The sequence below is a fragment of the Pleurodeles waltl genome, chromosome 2_2 (genome assembly GCF_031143425.1).
Source record: "Pleurodeles waltl isolate 20211129_DDA chromosome 2_2, aPleWal1.hap1.20221129, whole genome shotgun sequence".
Lineage (NCBI taxonomy): Eukaryota > Metazoa > Chordata > Amphibia > Caudata > Salamandridae > Pleurodeles > Pleurodeles waltl.
The window spans coordinates 308231796-308252987 of record NC_090439.1 but is presented as its reverse complement, the minus strand read 5'-3'; the positions used below and the strand labels follow the sequence as shown (position 1 = coordinate 308252987).

At 44.8% G+C, this 21192-nt stretch overlaps 1 protein-coding gene across 2 annotated transcripts in view; it reads left to right on the top strand.

Annotated features, from left to right (window-relative positions):
- The window catches only part of RPRD1A (regulation of nuclear pre-mRNA domain containing 1A), a 362888-nt gene that overhangs the window by 129121 nt on the left and 212575 nt on the right, over window positions 1–21192 (top strand). For both annotated transcript variants that reach the window (XM_069219773.1, XM_069219774.1), the window contains exons 5-6: window positions 3626–3752; window positions 3847–4022. In XM_069219773.1, coding sequence (XP_069075874.1) covers window positions 3626–3752; window positions 3847–4022 — 303 coding nt within the window. The remainder of the gene's footprint in view (window positions 1–3625; window positions 3753–3846; window positions 4023–21192) is intronic.

Sequence of the window (21192 nt, the reverse complement as noted above, 5' to 3'; positions counted from 1 at the left end):
CCTAAATCTCATCCAGTTTGGCCATACCCTGGAGTTCTTGCACTACCCTCCTATGAAGCCTCCCCTTCCTCGAAAGGTGAAGCACTTGCATCTGCTCAAGCAGGAGGTCGAGTCAATGCTTCTCAAGGGAGCCATAGAAAGGGTTCCACATCAGAAGAGAGGAAAGGGTTACTACTCCTGATTCTTCCTAGTTCGAAAGAAGCAGAAAAGTTGGCATCCAATTCTAGACCTCAGGGATCTCAACACTTATTTTAAAAAAACAATCATTCTGTATGATCACCCTATCAGACATTCTGTCCCTCCTAAATTTGTGGGATTACGTAGCCACCCTCGATTTGCAGGACGCATATTTCCATATCCCCATTCATCCCTTCCACAGAAGGTATCTCAGATTTGCAGTAGCTGGAGACCATTTCCAGTTCAAAGTCTTGCCCTTTAGCCTGAAATCGGCCCCCAGGATCTTCACCAAATGCTTGGCTCCAGTGGCAGCTTTCCTCAGAAGACAGAACCATCAAGTCTTCCCGTATCTGGGCGATTGGCTGGTCAAAGCCAGATCCAGATCTCAGGCGCAGAAGTCCACGAGAGCTTGTATCGAACTATTCACGAGCCTGGGCCTAACTGCAAATTGCAAAAAGTCAGCATTCCAACTCTTAAAGAGGAGAACTTTTCTAGGGGCAGTACTGGACACTTCCACCAACAATGCAGCCCCTACAGAGGACAGACGGAGAAAGCTCATCTCCCTCCCTACGTTTCAGTTCACCTCTTCAAGTCCCTGTTAGGGATGATGTCCTCTTGCATTCCTATGGTGCCTTTCTGTCGTCTAAGAATGATTCCCCTACAGGAGCAGTTAGATCTTCAATGGACGCAATCCATTGGTTCTTTTGACGATAACATCAGGATAACAAAGCCCATGACACCATCTCTAGCTTGGTGGACTCGGGAGTCCCCCTTAGCGAAGGGGCTTTCTTTTCTTCCCCAACGAGCACCTTGGGTGATAACTACAGACGCTTCTCTCGAGGGATGGGGTGCTTTCCTCCAGCACCTACAAGTCAGGCAAATGGAAGCCACATCAGAAAATCTTTCACGTCAATTACCTCGAATTGAAGGCTGTTCGACTGGCGCTTTGTGCTTTTCTCCCAAAAATTAGGTTCCTCAGTTCTCATTCGGACAGACAACACAACGACAATGCATTATATCAACAAGCAGGGAGGAACCAGGTCTCTGCTCTTATCGAGAGAATCTCAGCGCATTTGGGAATGGTCTATCAGCCACAAAGTAAACCTTCAAGCAATACATGTCCCAGACGTACAGAACATAATTGCGGATTCCCTGAGCAGATCACGGTCGTCCAACCACGAATGGGAATTGGACCAAGGAGTCTTGAATCAAGTCTTCGCCTGATGGGGGAAACAGTCTGGATCTCTTCGCAACGCTGCAGAATGAAAAATGCAGTTTCTTCGCAAGTAGGGATCCACATCGGGGCTCTTGGGGGAATGTGTTTTCCATGGCATGGTCAGGAATTTATGCTTACGCTTTTCCTCCCATTCCCCTGATTCCAAGAGTTCTGGCGTAGATCAAGATCGAACGCTGCAAGCTCCTTCGGATTGCTCTGGCATGGCCTCGTCAGTTTTGGTATATGAAACTCCTTCACCTCTCGCAGAGCCGCAGCATCCCTCTCCCAGTTAGGCCCTCCCTGCTTACGATGAACAAGGGCCAAGTTCTCCACCCGGATCCGGCTTCACTTCACTTAACAGCTTGGCTCCTGAACACAATGAGTTTGCGCGTCTAGATATACCTTCGGATTACAGAGCCATCCTTGCCAGAGCTGTAGCTGAGAGTACCAACAAATGTTATTGTCTATAGTGGAAGAGATGGAGTCTATCTCCTTCTCGCACTCACCTCAGCTAGAAGAGTAAGCAAAATACAGGCATTTACTATCCAGGATCCTTTCTTACAATTCAAAAGGGATAGAGTAATTTTGCGAACAAATCCAACATTCATACCTAAGGTCCCGTCCGATTTTTCATATAAACCAACCGGTGATACTGAAAATATACTTTCCTAATCCATAGATGCTAGCAGAGCAGGCTCTACATTCTTTGTATGTTCAGAGGTGCCTGAAGTTTTATCTGGACAGAACTAAACAGTTTAGGCAATCTAACCAACTTTTCGTGGCTTTCAGTGCTCCACGTAAGGGACGAGCATTATTTAAACAAGGAATTGCGAGGTGGATAGCCTCTGCTATTAATTATTGTCATACAGCGGCAGGTAAACCTTTGCAGAATCCAGCGCGTGCACATTCTACAAGAAAAATGGCTGCATCCATGGCACTTTTTGCAGGAGTGCCCATTCAGGACATCTGCAGGGCAGCCACGTGGAAGTGTGTGCATACTTTCGCAAGGCATTACTGTTTGGAGGAAATTCAGCAAGGTGATATGCCGGTAGGACAAGCGGTGGTGCGACATCTTTTCCAGTAACGGTAAATTCTTTATTCCTTTTTTTCCCGCCAGCTCAGTTTAATTTGCGCACATTGCATAGGTTTGTTTCTTCCTTTACGACTCCCATATTCCTTGTTTTACCTGTTTAGAGTAACGTTCTATTATCTTATTTATTGTTTATCTAATATGCTATTCTTAACTACGCAATCTTTTTCTTTAAAGATTTTGCTGATATATGTATGTTCCAAGGTGTGTGTGTGTGTGTGTGTGTGTATATATATATATATATATATATATTTATATATGTGTGTATGTATGTGTATATATATGTATTTGTGTGTAACAATAAGTATACATATGGATTAATGCTATACAATGTGCTTCGTTACTGCTTGCTATTCTGATTCAAGCATGTGAATCTATGAAAGTTCCAATACTGGAGTAAGGAAATAAGTTACTTACCTATAGCTGTAGTTCTCCAGTATTGGAATCTTTCATAGATTCACATGCGACCCTCCCTCCTCCCCTGGAAAGCTCACCTTTTCATGTCTTCTTCAGATACTCTTACACTCATGCTTGAGAAAATCTGAGGGAAGGGAGCTCCTCTCAGGAGGGTTCTAGAGGGAGGGGAAGCCTGATTGGCTGGGCCTTGCTTTGGTCCTTTATTGCTCATAGTAATAAGGATAGGCTACTAAAGTGAAAGCCTTTAGCCCTTTTTTCATCTTTTGATGTACCGGGGGCTCCCATCTCGACGACGGGGAAGGATTCAAGCATGTGAATCTATGAAAGATTCCAATACTGGAGAGTTACAGGTAAGTAACTTATTTTCTTTTTCAACATTGGTATCTAGGGAAGTCTTATGTTACTGTTAGTCCTGTCCCCTGCCTTCTAAATAAGGCATTCAGTATCAAACAACAAAACTACAATAACTGCAAAGGACCGGATAAAGATGCATACTTGTAGTGAAGAAATCTAGGTTATAAACATAAGCTTGTCAGTTTATACAGTTACTGTAAATTAATAACAAATTCTATATGAACATTTTCTTTACATTTTATCTATTGAGTATATAGTTTACCTTGTCACACTTATACTTAGCAGTTCTAACGTGTTGGACATATTCACCAGATTTTTGTGCAGGTCATTTGTAACACCATTTCCCTGCACATGTTCGTGCTTTGTTTTAGGCCACTGATCTCATTAGAGCCTTACAGGAGTTAGAAAATGCTGCTTCAGGAGATGCTGCGGTTCATCAGAGGATAGGTTCGTTGCCTATTGAAGTTGAGGATACTGCTTTATTAGACAAAGTAATAGGTGAGTGAACCTAGTGGGGTGAATAATTCTTAGTGGTAGTTTGTGTGAAATTGCTCTGAGGATTTTGTCTTTTTTTTTGTGTGTATTCTTTCAGATAAAGATTCTGGTGATCATCTTTCTAAGAAGGTAGAAGATGCATGCATGTGTCTGGCAGACTACAATGGGCGGTTGGCAGCTGAAATAGATGATCGAAGACAACTTATCCGGATGTTGTCAGACTTTCTGCAGTCTCAAAAAGAGGTCGTTGCTGAGAAAGAGCAAAAGCTGGACGTGCGTAACTTATTTATGGTTTCCCATTTTTCTCTTTTTTTTTTTCCAGTTATTCCCGGAGTGGCTTTGTTTTATAATGCTGCTATCTATTTATTTATATCTTATTGGTAAACAATTTTTGAGGGGAGAAAAATCTAGAACATTTTAAATGGTATGCTAAAATGCAGTGAAAGGTGTGGTTTTGGTGAAGGTAGATTGATTGTGAATAATCTGTTAAAACCACTACCCCACGAGGATTTTTTTTCCACTTCATATATGTACAGGATATTTCAAATGGTTAACTCTAGTTAATGCATATATATTTTACTAAGCGTTCCTACATCTCTGCTTGTTACTATTTCCAACGGTTGGGAGGCTGGAAACTGCTCCTTAGAGGTGTAAAACCAAAGTTCTTATCTGAAGGTGAGGCATTTTTCACTTGGCCATGGTTCAGTTGCTGTATTACTTCCGTTAGCCTCTTGTTTTTTTTTTAGGAGTCTGTGTGAGTTTTTTCCCCCCACCTGCTTCTCTTTCTTCGGTATTGAGATACTATTGCAAGAAGATTGTCATTCTAGTGATGCACTCCACACCTCGTATTGCGTAGCTCCCCAACATAATCCTATGACTTTGGTACAATTTGAAAGACTCCGGGTTCAAAGCACTGACAGACAAAACACCTAAATTGCAACTACTGGTAACCTTACAATGGAACTTGTATTTGTCTTGGAAAGCCCTCTACCCAGCATGTAACTGCTGTCGCAGCTACTCATAAAATATAGAAATACATATTTTCTGTCCCGTGCACTGGCGTTATGCCAGGTCACTGCCAGTGTTGAAAGTCAGGTCCTGCATGTAGCATTCTTTTCCTTTCCTTGATGATGACCAAAAAGAGTTTGTTTTGCCTGGGCTAGGATGCTCGTGAAACTTGCCTTTTGATATTATAGGATCACATTTATAAGTTTCTTCATACTATATGTGTAGGAGTCTTGATTTTCCTCCAGGAGTGGCTCTGTGCTCGTCTTTTCAGAATAAATCTTTTGGGGCATGCCATGAGTCTGCCATTTAATAGCAGCAATGTATTTCATCCCCCAGTGGATTACCTGGTTCAGAAATAAAAGACTAATTTATGCTAAATCCAAGTCCCATGTGATCACTCTGTCTCAAAGTTACAGGGGCCGTTTAGGTCTCCTCAAGCCTTCAACTTGTCCATATAAGCCGAGCCATGGGGCAAACAGTCTTCCAGTTCTCCCCCCAAGCACCCCTCCAGAGCAACAATAAATGAGGCGATCTGAATTACTTTTCAGACAAGACATTACTCTACTCTGGACACTGTTTTGAGGTTGGATGGAACACAGCTGGATTGGAAGATTTCATGCAACTGTTTTCTTATTATCCCAAACAGAATGTTATTCAGTCATAATAAAAGGTTCGATTCTGAACATTCCACATGTCCAAATCATTTCACCAGAGTGTTCCAATGAGATATTAGTTGCAGTAGTGGTTACAGTTCGTAGGCTTAGCAAACTGTTTTTCAGGCTCCAAAGGTAGTGTTTCACTCATTCTTCCATTCGTTTTTCATCAGTATTAGTAAGGAGAGCCTGGAGGACAGGTGGGAGTGAATTACTTTAAAAAAAATAAAATACAAAATAATAATAATAAATTTAGGAAACCTATCGCCCAAAAAAGTATCTTGCCTTTTGTATACTCACTGCGTGCCTAGTGGCTTTCCGTTGCTTCAGTCCTCTTTCGGCTCAACTCATGGGAATTGTTTCAAGAAGCAGCCCTGACTCTCCAAGTTTTTTCATAGCGGTAAAGTTCTCCTATCTTGACTCTTGCCTTCTTTCACAATATCGTGATTTCCTCCAGATCGCTAGTTACAAGAAATGCATTATTTTTTATTCTTCTGCTGCAGAGGATGTTTTTTTTTCATTTAGGTATTGCTTTTTGTAGTTCAACCTAATCAAAATAACTTTGCATGTAATAGGCGAAATACATAAGCAGGATAGAGTCTAAACCGTCTGAAACAATCAGGACAAGGAACTGAGTTTACATTAGTTCTTGTAGTCATAATCTTCAGAATATGTGGGTCTTTGAAGCCTTGTGGAATGTGGCGACATGGCGAGAATTGCTCTTGCTATTAGGGCATTCGAGTTTCAGAGCAAGACAAGAGTTTAATTTAGGAATTTCAATGAGTAGTAAATTGGCTATATGTGGCATGAGCATCCTAACTACCCAAGCTTTGATGGGCTCCTTTTCAGCTATGCTAGACTTAGCTTGGAAGCAGAAGAAGAATAGGCACCTGTTACCGTTTTTGTCAGGTAGATGTTCTAGACCTGAAAGGGTTTCAGTCTGAGGAAGCTTGAAGGCTTGCTTTAGTGAAAGTTTCACAAGGGAGATCGCTTCGCGCCAAGCTGGCTGAAGACTAAGGATTTGCCAATGTGTCCCTGCAGTATCTTCATGATTTACATTGAGATGGGACTTCCCTGTATATTCATAATTTTGTTGTCACTGACCTGGCAGACAGCTGTAGTTTATGCTGAATTAATTGATGTTATTTTGTAACACCTTTTTATTTAGTAATACTTGTAGAAATATCTGTTCTCAGTGTATACCACCACCTGTGTATTTCAGTGTCCTCAACAGTCACACCATAGCTATATATTCCTGTTCTTTGATAAAGTATCTCGTACATCGCTTAAATAGGCTACTAATACTTAAGTTTGCTAAAGGGAAACTTGTACTGTTTTTTTAGGTAGTAGTTCTCCTTCATAAAAAGGGTTGGCATTATTACAGTAATCAAATGGGCTATTACTTAGGTGTCTTTCTTATGCTTGCATCGCCGTATTTTCCAACATTCTTTGTTCAGCTTTTATCATTTCAGCTAAAAGCATGCACACACATACTTGCCTGAAATATTTTTTCACCTGACATAGCCAGCTAGTTTATATCTATTGTTAATCTTAAAACTAAGTGTTTATTCGGAGACCATCCCGCGCAATTTTCCTTGTAATGTTTATCCAGTTGCGGAGCAAGCACATATCTCTTTTTGAAGACCTTGCAAAACTGTTTCCTTCTCCAAACCTGCTAGAAAATGAAAGGGTATCGTTTGAGGATGAGTCTCTCCTTCTGTTTGACTACTAAAATTCACCATCATATAACTTTCCCTTTGAGTGCCTAATGTATAAACTTGACCCAAAATAATAAATTTCAGAACCGCCGTCTATCTTCCTTGGGCCCAAACACTGTACATTATGTAAGATTGGTGGCATAGATGAGCAGACAAATTATGCTTGTTCTCACGTTTGGAATTTGAGATCTAACTTTGCTTAGTGTAATATTTAAAGACTTTGTAGCTGCTGTTGTTCTGCCTCTATATGCAAGTTGAAGAAGGGCAATCCAACCATTGGAAAATCTGTTGGTAAACTTGGTGGTAATTGACTCTCATAAAGGTGGCAGGGCAATATGAATGATCTATCCTGTCATTGTAGGAAACTCAGTCTTTGTGGTGTGGTTGCCCCACTTTTTGCCTGTTTATCGGTGTGTTTAGACTGTTTTTCACTGGGGTCCTGCTAACCAGGATCCCAGTGATTGTGCTTGCCCCTCTAAATTTGGTTGCTTTGGTACTCTCTACACCCCACAGTTTGCACACTGGTGTACCCTTGTAAGTCCTTTATATATGGTACCCAGGGCATTGGTACACCAGGGTCTGCCATGGGCTGTACCATGTACTATGCCACACATGGGAGCCCATGCAAACTGTCTGCAGGCCTGACATTGCAGTCTTTGAGAGAAGGTGCATGCACCCTTTCACTGCTGGTCACTGCACCAGGTCACTGTAAGTCACCCTTATGCTAGGCCTTCCTAGCCCAGAGGGCAGGGTGCAGGTTCCTGTGTATGAGGGCACCCCTGCATGAGCAGAGATGCTCCTACGAACTCCAGTTCCAAATCACTGGGTTTTTAAGTGCAGGTAAGCCATTTTACCCGTGTTCTGGCTGCAGGTGGTCCAGCTACATAATGGTAACTCAAAACCTAGGCATATTTGGTATTAAACATGTCTGAATCATACCCCAATACTAATGCCAGGAATGGTGGCATGATTCCTTGCACTCTGGGGGGCTCCTTAGAAGACCCCCCTTTATTAGACCTGCAGTCTTCCTGGGTTTGCAGGCAGCCCACGTTGCTGTAGCCCCTCAGATTTCTGCTCTCCTGCTGCTTGACCAGCTCAAGCAGGGAAAGGCAGAACAAAGGATTTCCTGTGGGAGAGGGAGGCAACACCCTGTCCCTTGGAAATAGGTGTTACAAGGATGGGGAGGGGTAGCCTCCCCGCACCACCGGCTTGTTTAGAAGGGCATATTTGGTTCCCTCCTTGGGTAAGCTGGTTTGCACCAGTCCAGGGACCACCGGTCCCTGCTGTGGCACGAAACTACACAAAGGAAAGGGGAGTGACCACTCCCCTGTCCATCACCACCCCAGGGGTGGTGCCCAGCGCTCCTCCAGGAGGCCACTTGATTTTGCAATATCTGAAACAAGATGGGCAGAGGACCCTGAATCATCTTGTTGGTCAGGACAGCTGACTGACGTTAGTGCGACCCCCGTCCCCCCCCCTCCATAGGTAGTTACCCTGCAGAGTGACCAAGCCCCCTGTTACGGCTTTTAGGGGGCTCTTGTGGGTGGATCCCCAGATTCGGCATGCAAGACTCCACCAGGACTCCTCTGCATCGACCTCTTCTGCTTCTGGCCACTGGAACAGCTGCTGGACTCCACAGGAAACAAACAAGCCTGCAACTCCCAAGACGACCTCGCCTTGCAACATTGTTTCTTTGGATCCTTCCAGTAATTGCAAGATTTCCACGGCTGTGCATTCTGTGGGGTTGTCAAGACTTCACTCCAAGGGAGATTCCTTCTTGCTTCTTTGGTGCAGCTGAAGGAGTCACTCCCTTGCATCCGCAGGCACCTAAGGCAACCACAACCAACTGCTGGGATCTTATGCCATCCGACTCCAGGAAGAATCTCCAACACAAGTGGTGGTTCCGAGTGGTCCTGTTGGTCCTCTTTACCTGCTGTCCAACTAGGGAGATAGTGAGCCCTTGCCTCTCCTTGCAAGACAGTACCCCTGTGCACCACGACTCATGCAGCACCCAAGGCTTGGTGACTGCTGCTCCAAGGGCTCTTCAAACTCCAAGTAGCCCCAGCCTCCAGCACTTCATCCTTTCAATGACAGTCTCCTCTGCTGCTCTAGTGGTGTGGTACTCCTCTCCAGGTGTGCTGCCTGGGCCTCATGTGCTACTTTTACTGTGCCTACTGAGAGTGGGTTACCCTTGGGGGCTGCAACCCCTCTAAGGGCTGATTCTCCTGAAACCTTGCTGGTCCTCTTCTCAGCAAATTCTCTTCTGCCCAGATTTGCTTTTGCCAATGCTTGTTGGTGGTCCTCCTGACCACTGATCATCTGCTACCCGACGACATGCGTGGGACATCATCTGCACGACTCCGGGTACCTTGCTGCAGCTCCTGGGCTCCACAGCTGATTCTTATCTTCCTTTGTCGACCGAATCTTCATCCACAGAAGGGTGTGTAGTGGCTCCTGCCCTACCTTGGACACTCCTGTGTGGACTGGTCTTTGTCCCCTTCGTTCTCAGGTCCTCTTCATCCAGAATCCACCATTTGGTTCCGCTCATCTGGTCCTGGTCTTGCAGTCTTCCTTTTCCAAGTCCCCTTGTAAGGCTTTGGGTAGACCGGTACCTCTGCTCTCCTGATCATTGAGGATCACCTAAGTACTCCCCTCTTGGGGGTCCAGAGTTCTCCCAGCTCCCTTCGAACTACCTCACATCCTTGGGTGGGGGACCTCACCTCGCATTCCACTATTTTAGAATATCTTTGCACCCACCCCAACCCAATAGGGCCCTAGCTATTTTTTACTATTTCTTGCCAATGCTTGTTTTTTTTTCATGCTAATTCCTAATACTTATTGTGTGTATGTGTGTACATATATGTGTGTGTGTACTTATATGTATATGTTTGGTGGCATGTGTAGCTGCAGATACACATGCTGTGCACTGTTCCTGCCATCTAGTGTTGTGCTTGGAGTGTTACAAGTTGTTTTTCTTCGAAGAAGTCTTTTCGAGTCACAGGACCGAGTGACTCCTCCTTTTCGGCTCCATTGCGCATGGGCATGGACTCCATCTTAGATTGTTTTCTTTCCGCCATCGGGTTCGGACGTGTTACTCTTCGCTCCGGTTATTCGATTCGGAAAAATACTAAATTCACCGAAAATCGTCTGTATTGTTTTCGATTGCGAAACATTTTGCATTGACACCTCAACACTGGCGAGACACCTTAGGTTGCCCTTCGGGGCTCCCGCACCCATCCAGGGCCTGGTCGGCCCTACCGCAGAAAGTATCGAAGCCTCATGGACTTGACCCCGTTCCGATTCTGTCCACAGTGCCACGCCAAGTATCCCTACACGGATCAACACCGGGTCTGTAATCTGTGTTTGTCACCGGACCACTGAGAGGAAACTTTTGAGGCCTGCAGATCCTTCCGTTCGAAGAAGACCTTGAGGGATCGAAGGGCGAGACGACTGCAAATGGCGTCGAAGAGTACAGAGCACCTCGACGTCGAGGAAGTTGAGATGGCCATCTCCATCCAAGTTTCCGATTCGGACGACTCAGACCGACCACCCACAGCAGGCCAGCAAGTGAGTACGCCTGCCCTGGCCCAAGCTCAAGCCCAGAGTCAGTCCAAGACAAAACAAAAGGCCTCGGTGACGCCACTACCAGAAGGCCATGGCTCAACCCACAAGAAATCAAGCGGTGACCAAGCAACACATTCGGCACCGAAAAAGGCCAAATCCGTGCCGAAGTCTTTGGACTTGAGCCGAGAAACTGTGTCCGAGAAAACTCGACATCGACTCGTCGAGTCAAAACCTCGAAATAGTGTTTCGGAGCGGAGGCCTACTATCAGCATGGGCATTTTGGTACCGAAAAAAAACGGCTTTGGAGCCGAAAAAAGCCTCATATACTGAGGAACACGGACTCTCAAAACAAATGAAAGAAAGACACAGATTTGAGGAGGAACTTCACCAAATGGAGGTGTTTGATGAGGCACAGGCAAGGATACAGATCCATAAGGATACTGGGAAAATCCAAACACCACCTCCTCTCAAATTCAAAAGGAAACTGGCTTTCCAAGGACGTTCAGACACTGAGCAACCAAAGGCTAAAGTGCTCAGAGAAAAATCTCCGCCACACCAGTTTTCCCCAGCACATTCTCATCCGCATTCGCCTCAAATAACTATTTCTCCTAGCCACACCCACTGCAGTCACCCACACACACTGTGGAGTCGCAACAAGATACAGACCCATGGGACCTCTATGATGACCCTGTGTCGGACAATAGCCCGGAGTGCTATCCATCTAAACCCTCTCCACCCAAAGATAGCACCTCCTACACTCAGGCTAGGGCTGCTGCATTCCGCAATGTGAGCATACACAAAGAGCCATTAGAGGATGACTTTCTCTTTAATACCTTGTCCTCGACGCATGCTTCCTAGCAAAGTCTGCCTATGCTCCCACGCATGCTTAAACATGCCCAACAGATTTTTCAGGAGCCTGTGAAGGGAAGACCCATAACACCAAGAGTGGAAAAGAAATTCAATCCACCACCGTCAGACCCAGTATTCATCACCCAGCAGCTGCCCCCAGACTCGGTAGTGGTCAGCGCAGCGAGGAAGAGAGCCAACTCTCAGTCATCTGGAGATGCTCCACTTCCAGAAAAGGAGAAGAAGTTTGACGTGGCAGGAAAGAGGGTAGCGTCACAAGCTGCCAATCAGTGGCGCATAGCAAACTCTCAGGCCCTCCTTGCAAGATATGACCGAGCTCATTGGAAGGAGATGAGCGACATTATCCAACATCTCCCCAAGTAATACCAGAGAAGAGCTCAGCAAGCGGTAGAGGAGGGTCAGGCGATTAACTAATAATCAAATAAGATCTGCATTAGATTCCGCAAATACTGCCGCAAGAACAGTGAACACTGTAGTGACAATTAGACGCCATGCATGGCTTAGATCCTCGGGTTTCAAACCAGAGATTCAACAGGCTATCCTAAATATGCCATTCCTCCAGCAACAGCTATTTGGCACACAAGTGGACACAGCCATTGAAAAGATGAAAAAGGACACCGATACAGCCAAAGCGATGGGAGGGCTTTACTCATCCAAATATAGAGGGACATTCAGAAAACCGCAGTATAGGGGAGGTTTTAGACCACAATCATCAGAACCATCCACCTCTCAAACAAAACCCTCATACCAATCACAGTATCAAAGAGGGGGGTTTTGCGGATCCTTCAGAGGACAATTCCCAAGGTCCAGGGGAAAATTCCAAAGCACAAAGCAGGCCACTAACACCAAGCAGTGACTTTGCCATCACCTTCCCCCAGCACACATCCCCTGTGGGAGGAAGCCTGGAAATGTTCCACAATCAATGGTCAAACATAACAACGGACTCATGGGTACTATCAATTATCCAACATGGTTACTGCATAGAATTCACACATTTTCCTCCAGATATTACCCCAAAAGCACACAAACTATTGTCACAACATCTAACTTTGTTACAAACAGAGGTGCAAGCACTTTTAACAAAACAGGCCATAGAACTAGTACCTCATCTACAAAAAGGAACAGCGGTCTATTCCCTTTACTTCCTTATTCCCAAAAAGGACAAAACACTAAGACCAATATTAGATCTCAGGACCCTCAACCTATACATCAAATCAGAACACTTTCACATGGTGACACTACAAGATGTGGGAGGAGTCCCTCGGTCTCGTGACTCGAAAAGACTTCTTCGAAGAAAAACAACTTGTAACACTCCGAGCCCAACACCAGATGGCGGACTATGCACAGCATGTGAATCTGCAGCGACTAATGCCACGAACAGATGTACACTGGGTAAGTGACATTTTCCATCCCCATCCATCCATCTTGCAGAAAATACCTCACATTTGTTATACAAGGAAAACATTACCAATTCAAGGTATTACCCTTCAGGATAACAGCCCCCAGAGTATTCACAAAATGCCTTGCCGTGGTAGCGGCATACATAAGGAGACAACACATGCATGTATTCCCATATCTCGACGATTGGCTAATAAAGGCCAACACTCAACAGCAGTGTCAAAATCACACGTTATGTAATAAATACCCTACACACACATAAGGGTTTTCTATAAATTACCAAAAATCACACTTGCAACCATCCCAAACTCAGCAATACTTGGGAGCTACACTCAACACTCAAAGCGATTGCAAGTCCACAAAGGGTACAATCATTCCACACCATGGTACCAAAAATACAATCAAGTCAACATTACACAGTCAGATTTGTGATGAGACTCCTAGGCATGATGGCATCATGTATCGCAATTGTCCCAAACGCACGGTTACACATGCGGCTCTTACAGCAGTGCCTTGCAAAACAATGGTCGCAGGCACAGGGTCACCTCCATGATAGTGTTGATAGGCCGCCAAACACACTATTCGCTTCACTGGTGGAACTCCATACATTTAAACAAAGGGCGGCCTTTTCAAGACACTGTGCCTTACGCCATTCTCACAACAGATGCATCTATGATTAGGTGGGGAGCACACCTCAACAATCACAGTATACAAGGACAGTGGGACAACCAGCAAAAACAGCTACACATAAACCACTTAGAGCTACTAGCAGTTTTTCTTGCACTAAAAGCTTTTCAACCTCTTCTAGCTCACAAACACATTCTTGTCAAAACAGACAATATGACAATAATGTACTACCTAAACAAACAGGGGGGAACGCACACATCACAACTTTGCCTCCTAGCGCAAAAAAATTGGCATTGGGCTATTCACAACAATATTCGCCTAATAGCGCAATACATCCCAGGCATTCACAATCAATTAGCGGACAATCTCAGTCGAGATCACCTGCAAACTCACGAGTGGGAAATACATCCCCAGATACTACAAAAATACTTTCGCCAGTGGGGGACTCCAGACATAGATCTGTTCGCCACATACCAAAATGCAAAATGCCAAAACTTTGCGTCCAGGTACCCACACCCTCAGTCCAAAGGCAATGCTCTTTGGATCAATTGGTCGGGGATATTTGCTTACGCTTTTTCCCCTCTCCCACTCATTCCTTTTCTAGTCAACAAACTGCGTCAAAACAAACTCAAACTAATACTCATAGCGCCAATGTGGGCATGCCAACCGTGGTACACCACACTGATGGACCTCTCAGTAGTACCTCACCATCAAAATTCCAAACAGGCCAGACCTGTTAACGCAACACAAACAGATCAGACACCCCAATCCAGCAATGCTCAATCTAGCAATCTGGCTCCTGAAGTCTTAGAGTTTGGCTAGCTAAATCTTCCAAACGAGTGTATGGAAGTCATTAAACAGGCAAAAAAAACTATCATCAGGCATTGCTATGCTAATAAATGGAAAAGATTTGTTTTCTACTGCCAAGCAAAACACATCACACCGTTGGATGCGTCCATACAGGACATCGTAGGCTATTCACTACACCTACAAAAAGCAAATCTTGCCTTTTCATCCATCAAAATACACCTCACTGCCATTTCGGCTTACTTGCAAATTAAACGCACAAAATCACTATTTAGAATACCAGTCATTAAAGCCTTCATGGAATGACTAAAGGGGATCATACCTCCAAGAACTCCACCAGTACCCTCGTGGAATCTTAATATTGTACTTACACGACTCATGGGTCCACCTTTTGAACCCATGCATTCTTGTCAAATCCAATTCTTAACTTGGAAAGTGGCATTTCTAGTAGCTATCACTTCACTACGAAGAGTTACTGAAATACAGGCTTTCACTATTGAGGAACCCTTTATACAGGTACACAAACATAAAGTTGTTCGCCGCACAAATCCAAAATTTCTACCAAAAGTCTTTTCACCGTTTCATTTAAACCAAACAGTGGAACTCCCAGTCATCTTCCCACAGCTAGAATCAGTGGCAGAAAAAGCACTGCATACATTAGACATAAAAAGAGCTCTAATGTACTATATAGACAGAACAAAACCATTTCGTAAAACCTATTGTTTGTCCCATTCCAGAAACCCCATGCTGGTAACCCTATATCCAGACGAGGCATAGCCAGATGGATAGTTAAATGCATACAAACTTGTTAACTTAAAGCTAAAAGAGAACTACTCATTACGCCAAAGGCACACTTCACTAGAAAGAAAGGAGCAACAATGACCTTTCTAGGTAACATACCAATGACCGAGATTTGTAAGGCAGCCACTTGGTCCACACCTCATACTTTTACCAAACACTACTGTGCAGATGTGTTAGCAACACAACAAGCCACAGTAGGACAGGCTGTACTAAGAACATTATTTCAAACAACTTCAACTCCTGCTGACCACTGCTTTTTGGAGGATTACTGCTTTGTAGTCTATGCACAGCATGTGTATCTGCAGCTACACATGCCACCGAATGGAAAATGTCACTTACCCAGTGTACATCTGTTCGTGGCATGTTCCGCTGCAGATTCACATGTGCCCTCCTGCCTCCCGGGAGCCTGTGTAGCCGTTTAAGTTGCAATTAGAAATTGTATATATGTAAATAAACATTCCTTTACCGCAAACTATGTACATACATATCTATTCCATTGCATGGACATCTTTACTATTCTCACTCTACCACTCCTACCTCACCCTCTGTGGGAAAACAATCTAAGATGGAGTCGATGCCCATGCGCAATGGAGCCGAAAGGGAGGAGTCACTCAGTCCCATGACTCGAAAAGACTTCTTCGAAGAAAAACAACTTGTAACACTCCGAGCCCAACACTAGATGGCAGGAACAGTGCACAGCATGTGAATCTGCAGCGGAACATGTCATGAACAGATGTACACTGGGTAAGTGACATTTTCCATATATGTGTGTTCGATGGCATGTGTAGCTGCAGATACACATGCTGTGCATTATCCTGCCATCTAGTGTTGGGCTCGGAGTGTTACAAGTTGTTTTTCTTCGAAGAAGTCTTTTCGAGTCACGAGACCGAGGGACTCCTCCCTTTCGGCTCCATTGCGCATGGGCGTCGACTCCATCTTAGATTGTTTTCTTTCCACCATCGGGTTTGGACGTGTTCCTCTTCGCTCCGTATTTCGAATCAGGAAAGTTAGCTAGTTATCTAAAAATTTTACGGTATTCACGCTCGGTACCGGTTTAGTGTTAGTACATCGACACCGATAGAAGAAGCGCTCCGGCGGCCCTTCGGGGCTTCCACTCTTCAGCGGGGCCTGGTCGGCCCGACCGCACCCATCGTTGAAACTCATGGACCGGACCCCCTTCCGCTTCTGCCCGAATTGCCACGCCAAGTATCCTTATACAGACCAACACTTGGTCTGTAATCTGTGTCTATCACCGGAACACAGGGAGGATACTTGTGAGGCCTGTCGGGTGTTTAGATTGAAAAAGACCCTACGCGATCGAAGAGCCAGAAGACTGCAGATGGCGTTGACACCGGCCAAACAGATCGACGTCGAGGAGGAGGAAAGAATCTCCATTCAAGAATCGGACTCGGACGACTCCGAAAGTGAGCTACCGACGGCACAGCAAAAAACTGTGAGTAAAACTGCCCCGGCCAAGACTCACTCCAAAATCATAAAGGCCAAGGGGATGCCACTGCCAACAGGCCATGGCTTAACCGAAAACACGGTGACCAAACATCGGCACCGAAAAAGGCCTCCCAACAGCCGAAGTCATCTGACTCCGGTCGAGATACCGGCTCCGAACCATCTCGGCACCAAGAGTTTGACACGCCCAAAGTAAAAAAGGTTTCCTCGGAGCCGAAAAAGACTGTTCCAAAACCTTCCGTGTCGATAAAGGCAGCCTCGGAGCCGAAAATAGGCTCCTACACAGAAGAGCACGGACTTTCCAGCCAAATGCAAGAGCACAGATTTGAGCAGGAATTAAGCATGGCAGAGCCAGACCATACTCAAAGGAGGCTGCACATCCAGAAAGAGACTGGTAAAATTCAAACTCTTCCTCCAATAAAAATAAAAAGAAAGCTAGCATTTCAAGAGACAAAACACCACCATCAAGGTTTTCGCCACAGCTTTTTCCACTGCACTCACCACAGCTGTCCCGGTAGCAACACCCCCAATGCAGTCACCAACACACACGGGGATAACACAGGATGACCCGGATGCATGGGACATATATGATGCACCGGTCTCCGACAACAGTCCCGATTGTTACCCGACAAGGCAGTCACCACCAGAGGACAGCACTGCATATATGCAGGTGTTTTCAAGGGCAGCTACTTTCCACAATGTGGCAATGCATGCGGAGCCAATAGAAGATTACTTCTTATTTAACACCTTGGCATCCACTCACAGCTCTTTTAAAAGTTTGCCAATGCTCCCAGGCATGCTAAAGCACGCCAAACAGGTGTTCCAGGACCCAGTGAAAGGCAGAGCTATTACGCCTAGGGTGGAGAAGAAATATAAACCTCCCCCAATGGACCCTGTGTTTATAACACAGCAACTGACACCAGATTCGGTAGTCTTGGGAGTGGCCAGAAAGAGGGCAAACTCCCAATCATCAGGAGACGCACCACTGCCCGACAAGGAGAGTCGGAAGTTCGATGCTGCGGGCGGCAGCACAGGCAGCCAATCAATGGCGGATTGCCAATTCGCAGGCTGTACTGGCTCGCTACGACAGGGCACACTGGGACGAGATGCAACATATATAATACAGCACTTGCCCAAGGAACACCAGAAACGTGCCCAACAGGTTTTTGAGGAAGCACAAGCGATTTCCAACAACCAGATAAGGTCTGCACTGGACTCGGCAGGCACAGCAGCACGGACAGTGAACACTGCGGTAACCATTCGCAGGCATGCATAGTTACAGAGCTCAGGTTTTAAACCGGAAATCCAGCAAGCTGTGTTCAATATGCTGTTTAACCAGGAACAATTGTTTGGGCGGGAGGTGGACACGGCAATTGAAAAACTAAAAAAGGACACAGACACGGCCAAAGCCATGGGCGCGCTCTACTCCCCACAAAGCAGAGGCACTTTTAGAAGACCACAGTTTAGAGGGGGGTTTCGTTCCCAAACCGCAGCGCCTTCCACCTCACAAGCCAAACCCACCTATCAGGGGCAGTACCAGAGAGGAGGGTTTCGAGGATCATACAGGGGTGGACAATTCTGGAAAAACAAGGGGAAAATTCCAAAGCCCTAAAGCACCTCAAGCCAAACAGTGACTTCAATGTCACAAACCCCCAACACTCAACACCAGTGGGGGGGAGACTTACTGCATACTACCAAAACTGGACAAACATAACTACGGACGCATGGTTCCTAGCCCTTATCCAACATGGTTATTGCATAGAATTCATAAATTGCCCACCAGATGTGCCCCGAGAGCACACAATATGTCCAAACAACACTTAGACCTGTTACAGCTAGAAGTCCAAGCATTTACAAAAACAAGCAATAGAACTAGTACCCAACCATCAAAAAGGAACAGGTGTCTACTCCCTGTATTTCCTAGTTCCAAAGAAAGACAAAACATCGAGACCCATATTAGACCTCAGAACACTGAATCCCTACATCAAATCAGATCACTTCCACATGGTAACACTTCAAGACGTGATTCCCTTGCTCAAAAAACAGGACTACATGTCAACGTTAGATCTGAAGGATGCATATTTCCACATACCCATACATCCTCCTCACAGGAAATACTTAAGGTTTGTAATTCTGGGCGTGCATTACCAATTCAAGGTGTTACCATTCGGGATAACAGCCCCAAGGGTATTCACAAAATGCCTTGCAGTAGTAGCCGCTCATATAAGGAGACAGCACATGCACGTATTCCCATACTTAGACGATTGGTTAATAAAAACCAGCACTCAGCAACAGTGTCTTCAACACACACAATACGTTATAGAAACTCTACACAAACTAGGGTTCTCTATAAATTACCAAAAATCACATCTACAACCATCCCAAATACAACAATACTTGGGAGAAACACTCAACACACAAAAAGCAATTGCCACTCCAAGTCCATAAAGGGTACTGAAACTCCTAGGCATGATGTCTTCATGCATAGCCATTGTCCCAAATGCAAGACTACACATGCGGCCCTTACAACAGTGCCTAGCAACACAATGGACACCAGCACAGGGTCAACTTCAAGATCTAGTGTTGATAGAACGCCAAACACACTTCTCGCTTCAATGGTGGAATCCTAGAAATTTAAACCAAGGGCGGCCATTCCAAGACCCAGTGCCTCAATATGTGATCCCAACAGATGCTTCCATGATGGAGTGGGGAGCTCACCTCAACCAGCACAGTATACAGGGACACTGGGACGTTCAACAAAGGCAACTGCATATAAATCATTTAGAGCTGTTAGCAGTGTTTCTAGCATTGAAAGTATTTCAACCGCTAATAGTCCACAAACACATTCTTGTCAAAACAGACAACATGACAACAATGTATGACTTAAACAAGGAGGGACACACTCATCACAACTGTGTCTCTTAGCACAAAAGATTTGGCATTGGGCGATTCACATTCACCTAATAGCACAGTACATCCCAGGGATTCAAAACCTGTTGGCCGACAATCTCAGTCGAGATCACCAACAGACACACGAATGGGAAATTCATCCCCGGATACTACAAACTTACTTTCTACGCTGGGGAACACCAGAAATAGACCTATTTGCAACAAAAGAATACAGAAAATGCCAAAACTTCGCGTCCAGGTATTCACACCCTCAGTCCAAAGGCAATGCGTTATGGATGAGTTGGTCAGAAGTATTTGCCTACGCTTTTCCCCCTCTGCCACTCCTTCCTTATCTGGTAAACAAATTGAGTCAAAACAAACTCAAACTAATACTAATAACACCAACCTGGGCTCGCCAACCATGGTATACAACACTACTGGACCTGTCAGTAGTACCTCATATCAAACTACCAAACACACCAGATCTGTTAACTCAACACAAACAACAGATCAGACACCCGAATCCAGCATCGCTCAATCTAGCAATCTGGCTCCTGAAGTCTTAGTGTTTGGACATTTAGACCTTACACAAGAATGTATGGAGGTCATTAAGCAAGCTAGAAAACCTACTACAAGACATTGTTACGCAAACAAATGGAAAAGATTTGTTTATTACTGCCATAATAATCAAATTAAACCACTACATGCTTCTGCAAAAAACATTGTAAGCTATTTATTACACTTACAAAAATCAAAACTAGCATTTTCTTCTATCAAAGTACATCTCACAGCAATATCTGCCTATCTGCAGATTACACATTCAACATCACTTTTTAGAATCCCAGTCATCAAAGCATTTATGGAGAGTTTAAAAAGAATCATACCCCCGAGAACACCACCAGGCCCCTCGTGGAACCTCAATATTGTATTGACACGACTCACGGGTCCACCATTTGAACCCATGCACTCCTGTGAGATGCAGTACTTAACCTGGAAAGTAGCCTTCCTATTAGCTATTACATCTCTTAAAAGAGTAGGTGAAATACAAGCATTTACTATACAAGAACCCTTTATACAAATACATAAACATAAAGTGGTTCTCCGTTCAAATCCCAAATTCTTACCAAAAGTTATATCACCATTCCACCTAAACCAAACAGTGGATCTCCCAGTCTTTTTTCCACAACCAGACTCAGTAGCCGAAAGAGCCTTACATACGTTAGACATCAAAAGAGCACTAATGTATTACATTGATAGAATAAAACAATTTCGCAAGACAAAACAATTGTTTGTAGCCTTCCAAAAACCTCATGCAGGAAATCCAATATCCAAACAAGGCATTGCCAGATGGATAGTGAAATGTATCCAGCCCTGCTATATTAAAGCAAAAAGAGATCTACCTATTACCCCCCACTAGGAAGAAAGGCGCCACAATGGCCTTTCTAGGAAATATACCTATGACAGAAATCTGTAAGGCAGCCACATGGTCTACGCCTCATACATTCACAAAACATTACTGTGTAGATGTGTTAACAAGCCACAGTAGGACAGGCTGTATTACGAACATTATTTCAGACAACTTCAACTCCTACAGGCTAAGCCACCGCTTTTGGGGAGATAACTACTTACTAGTCTATGCACAGCATG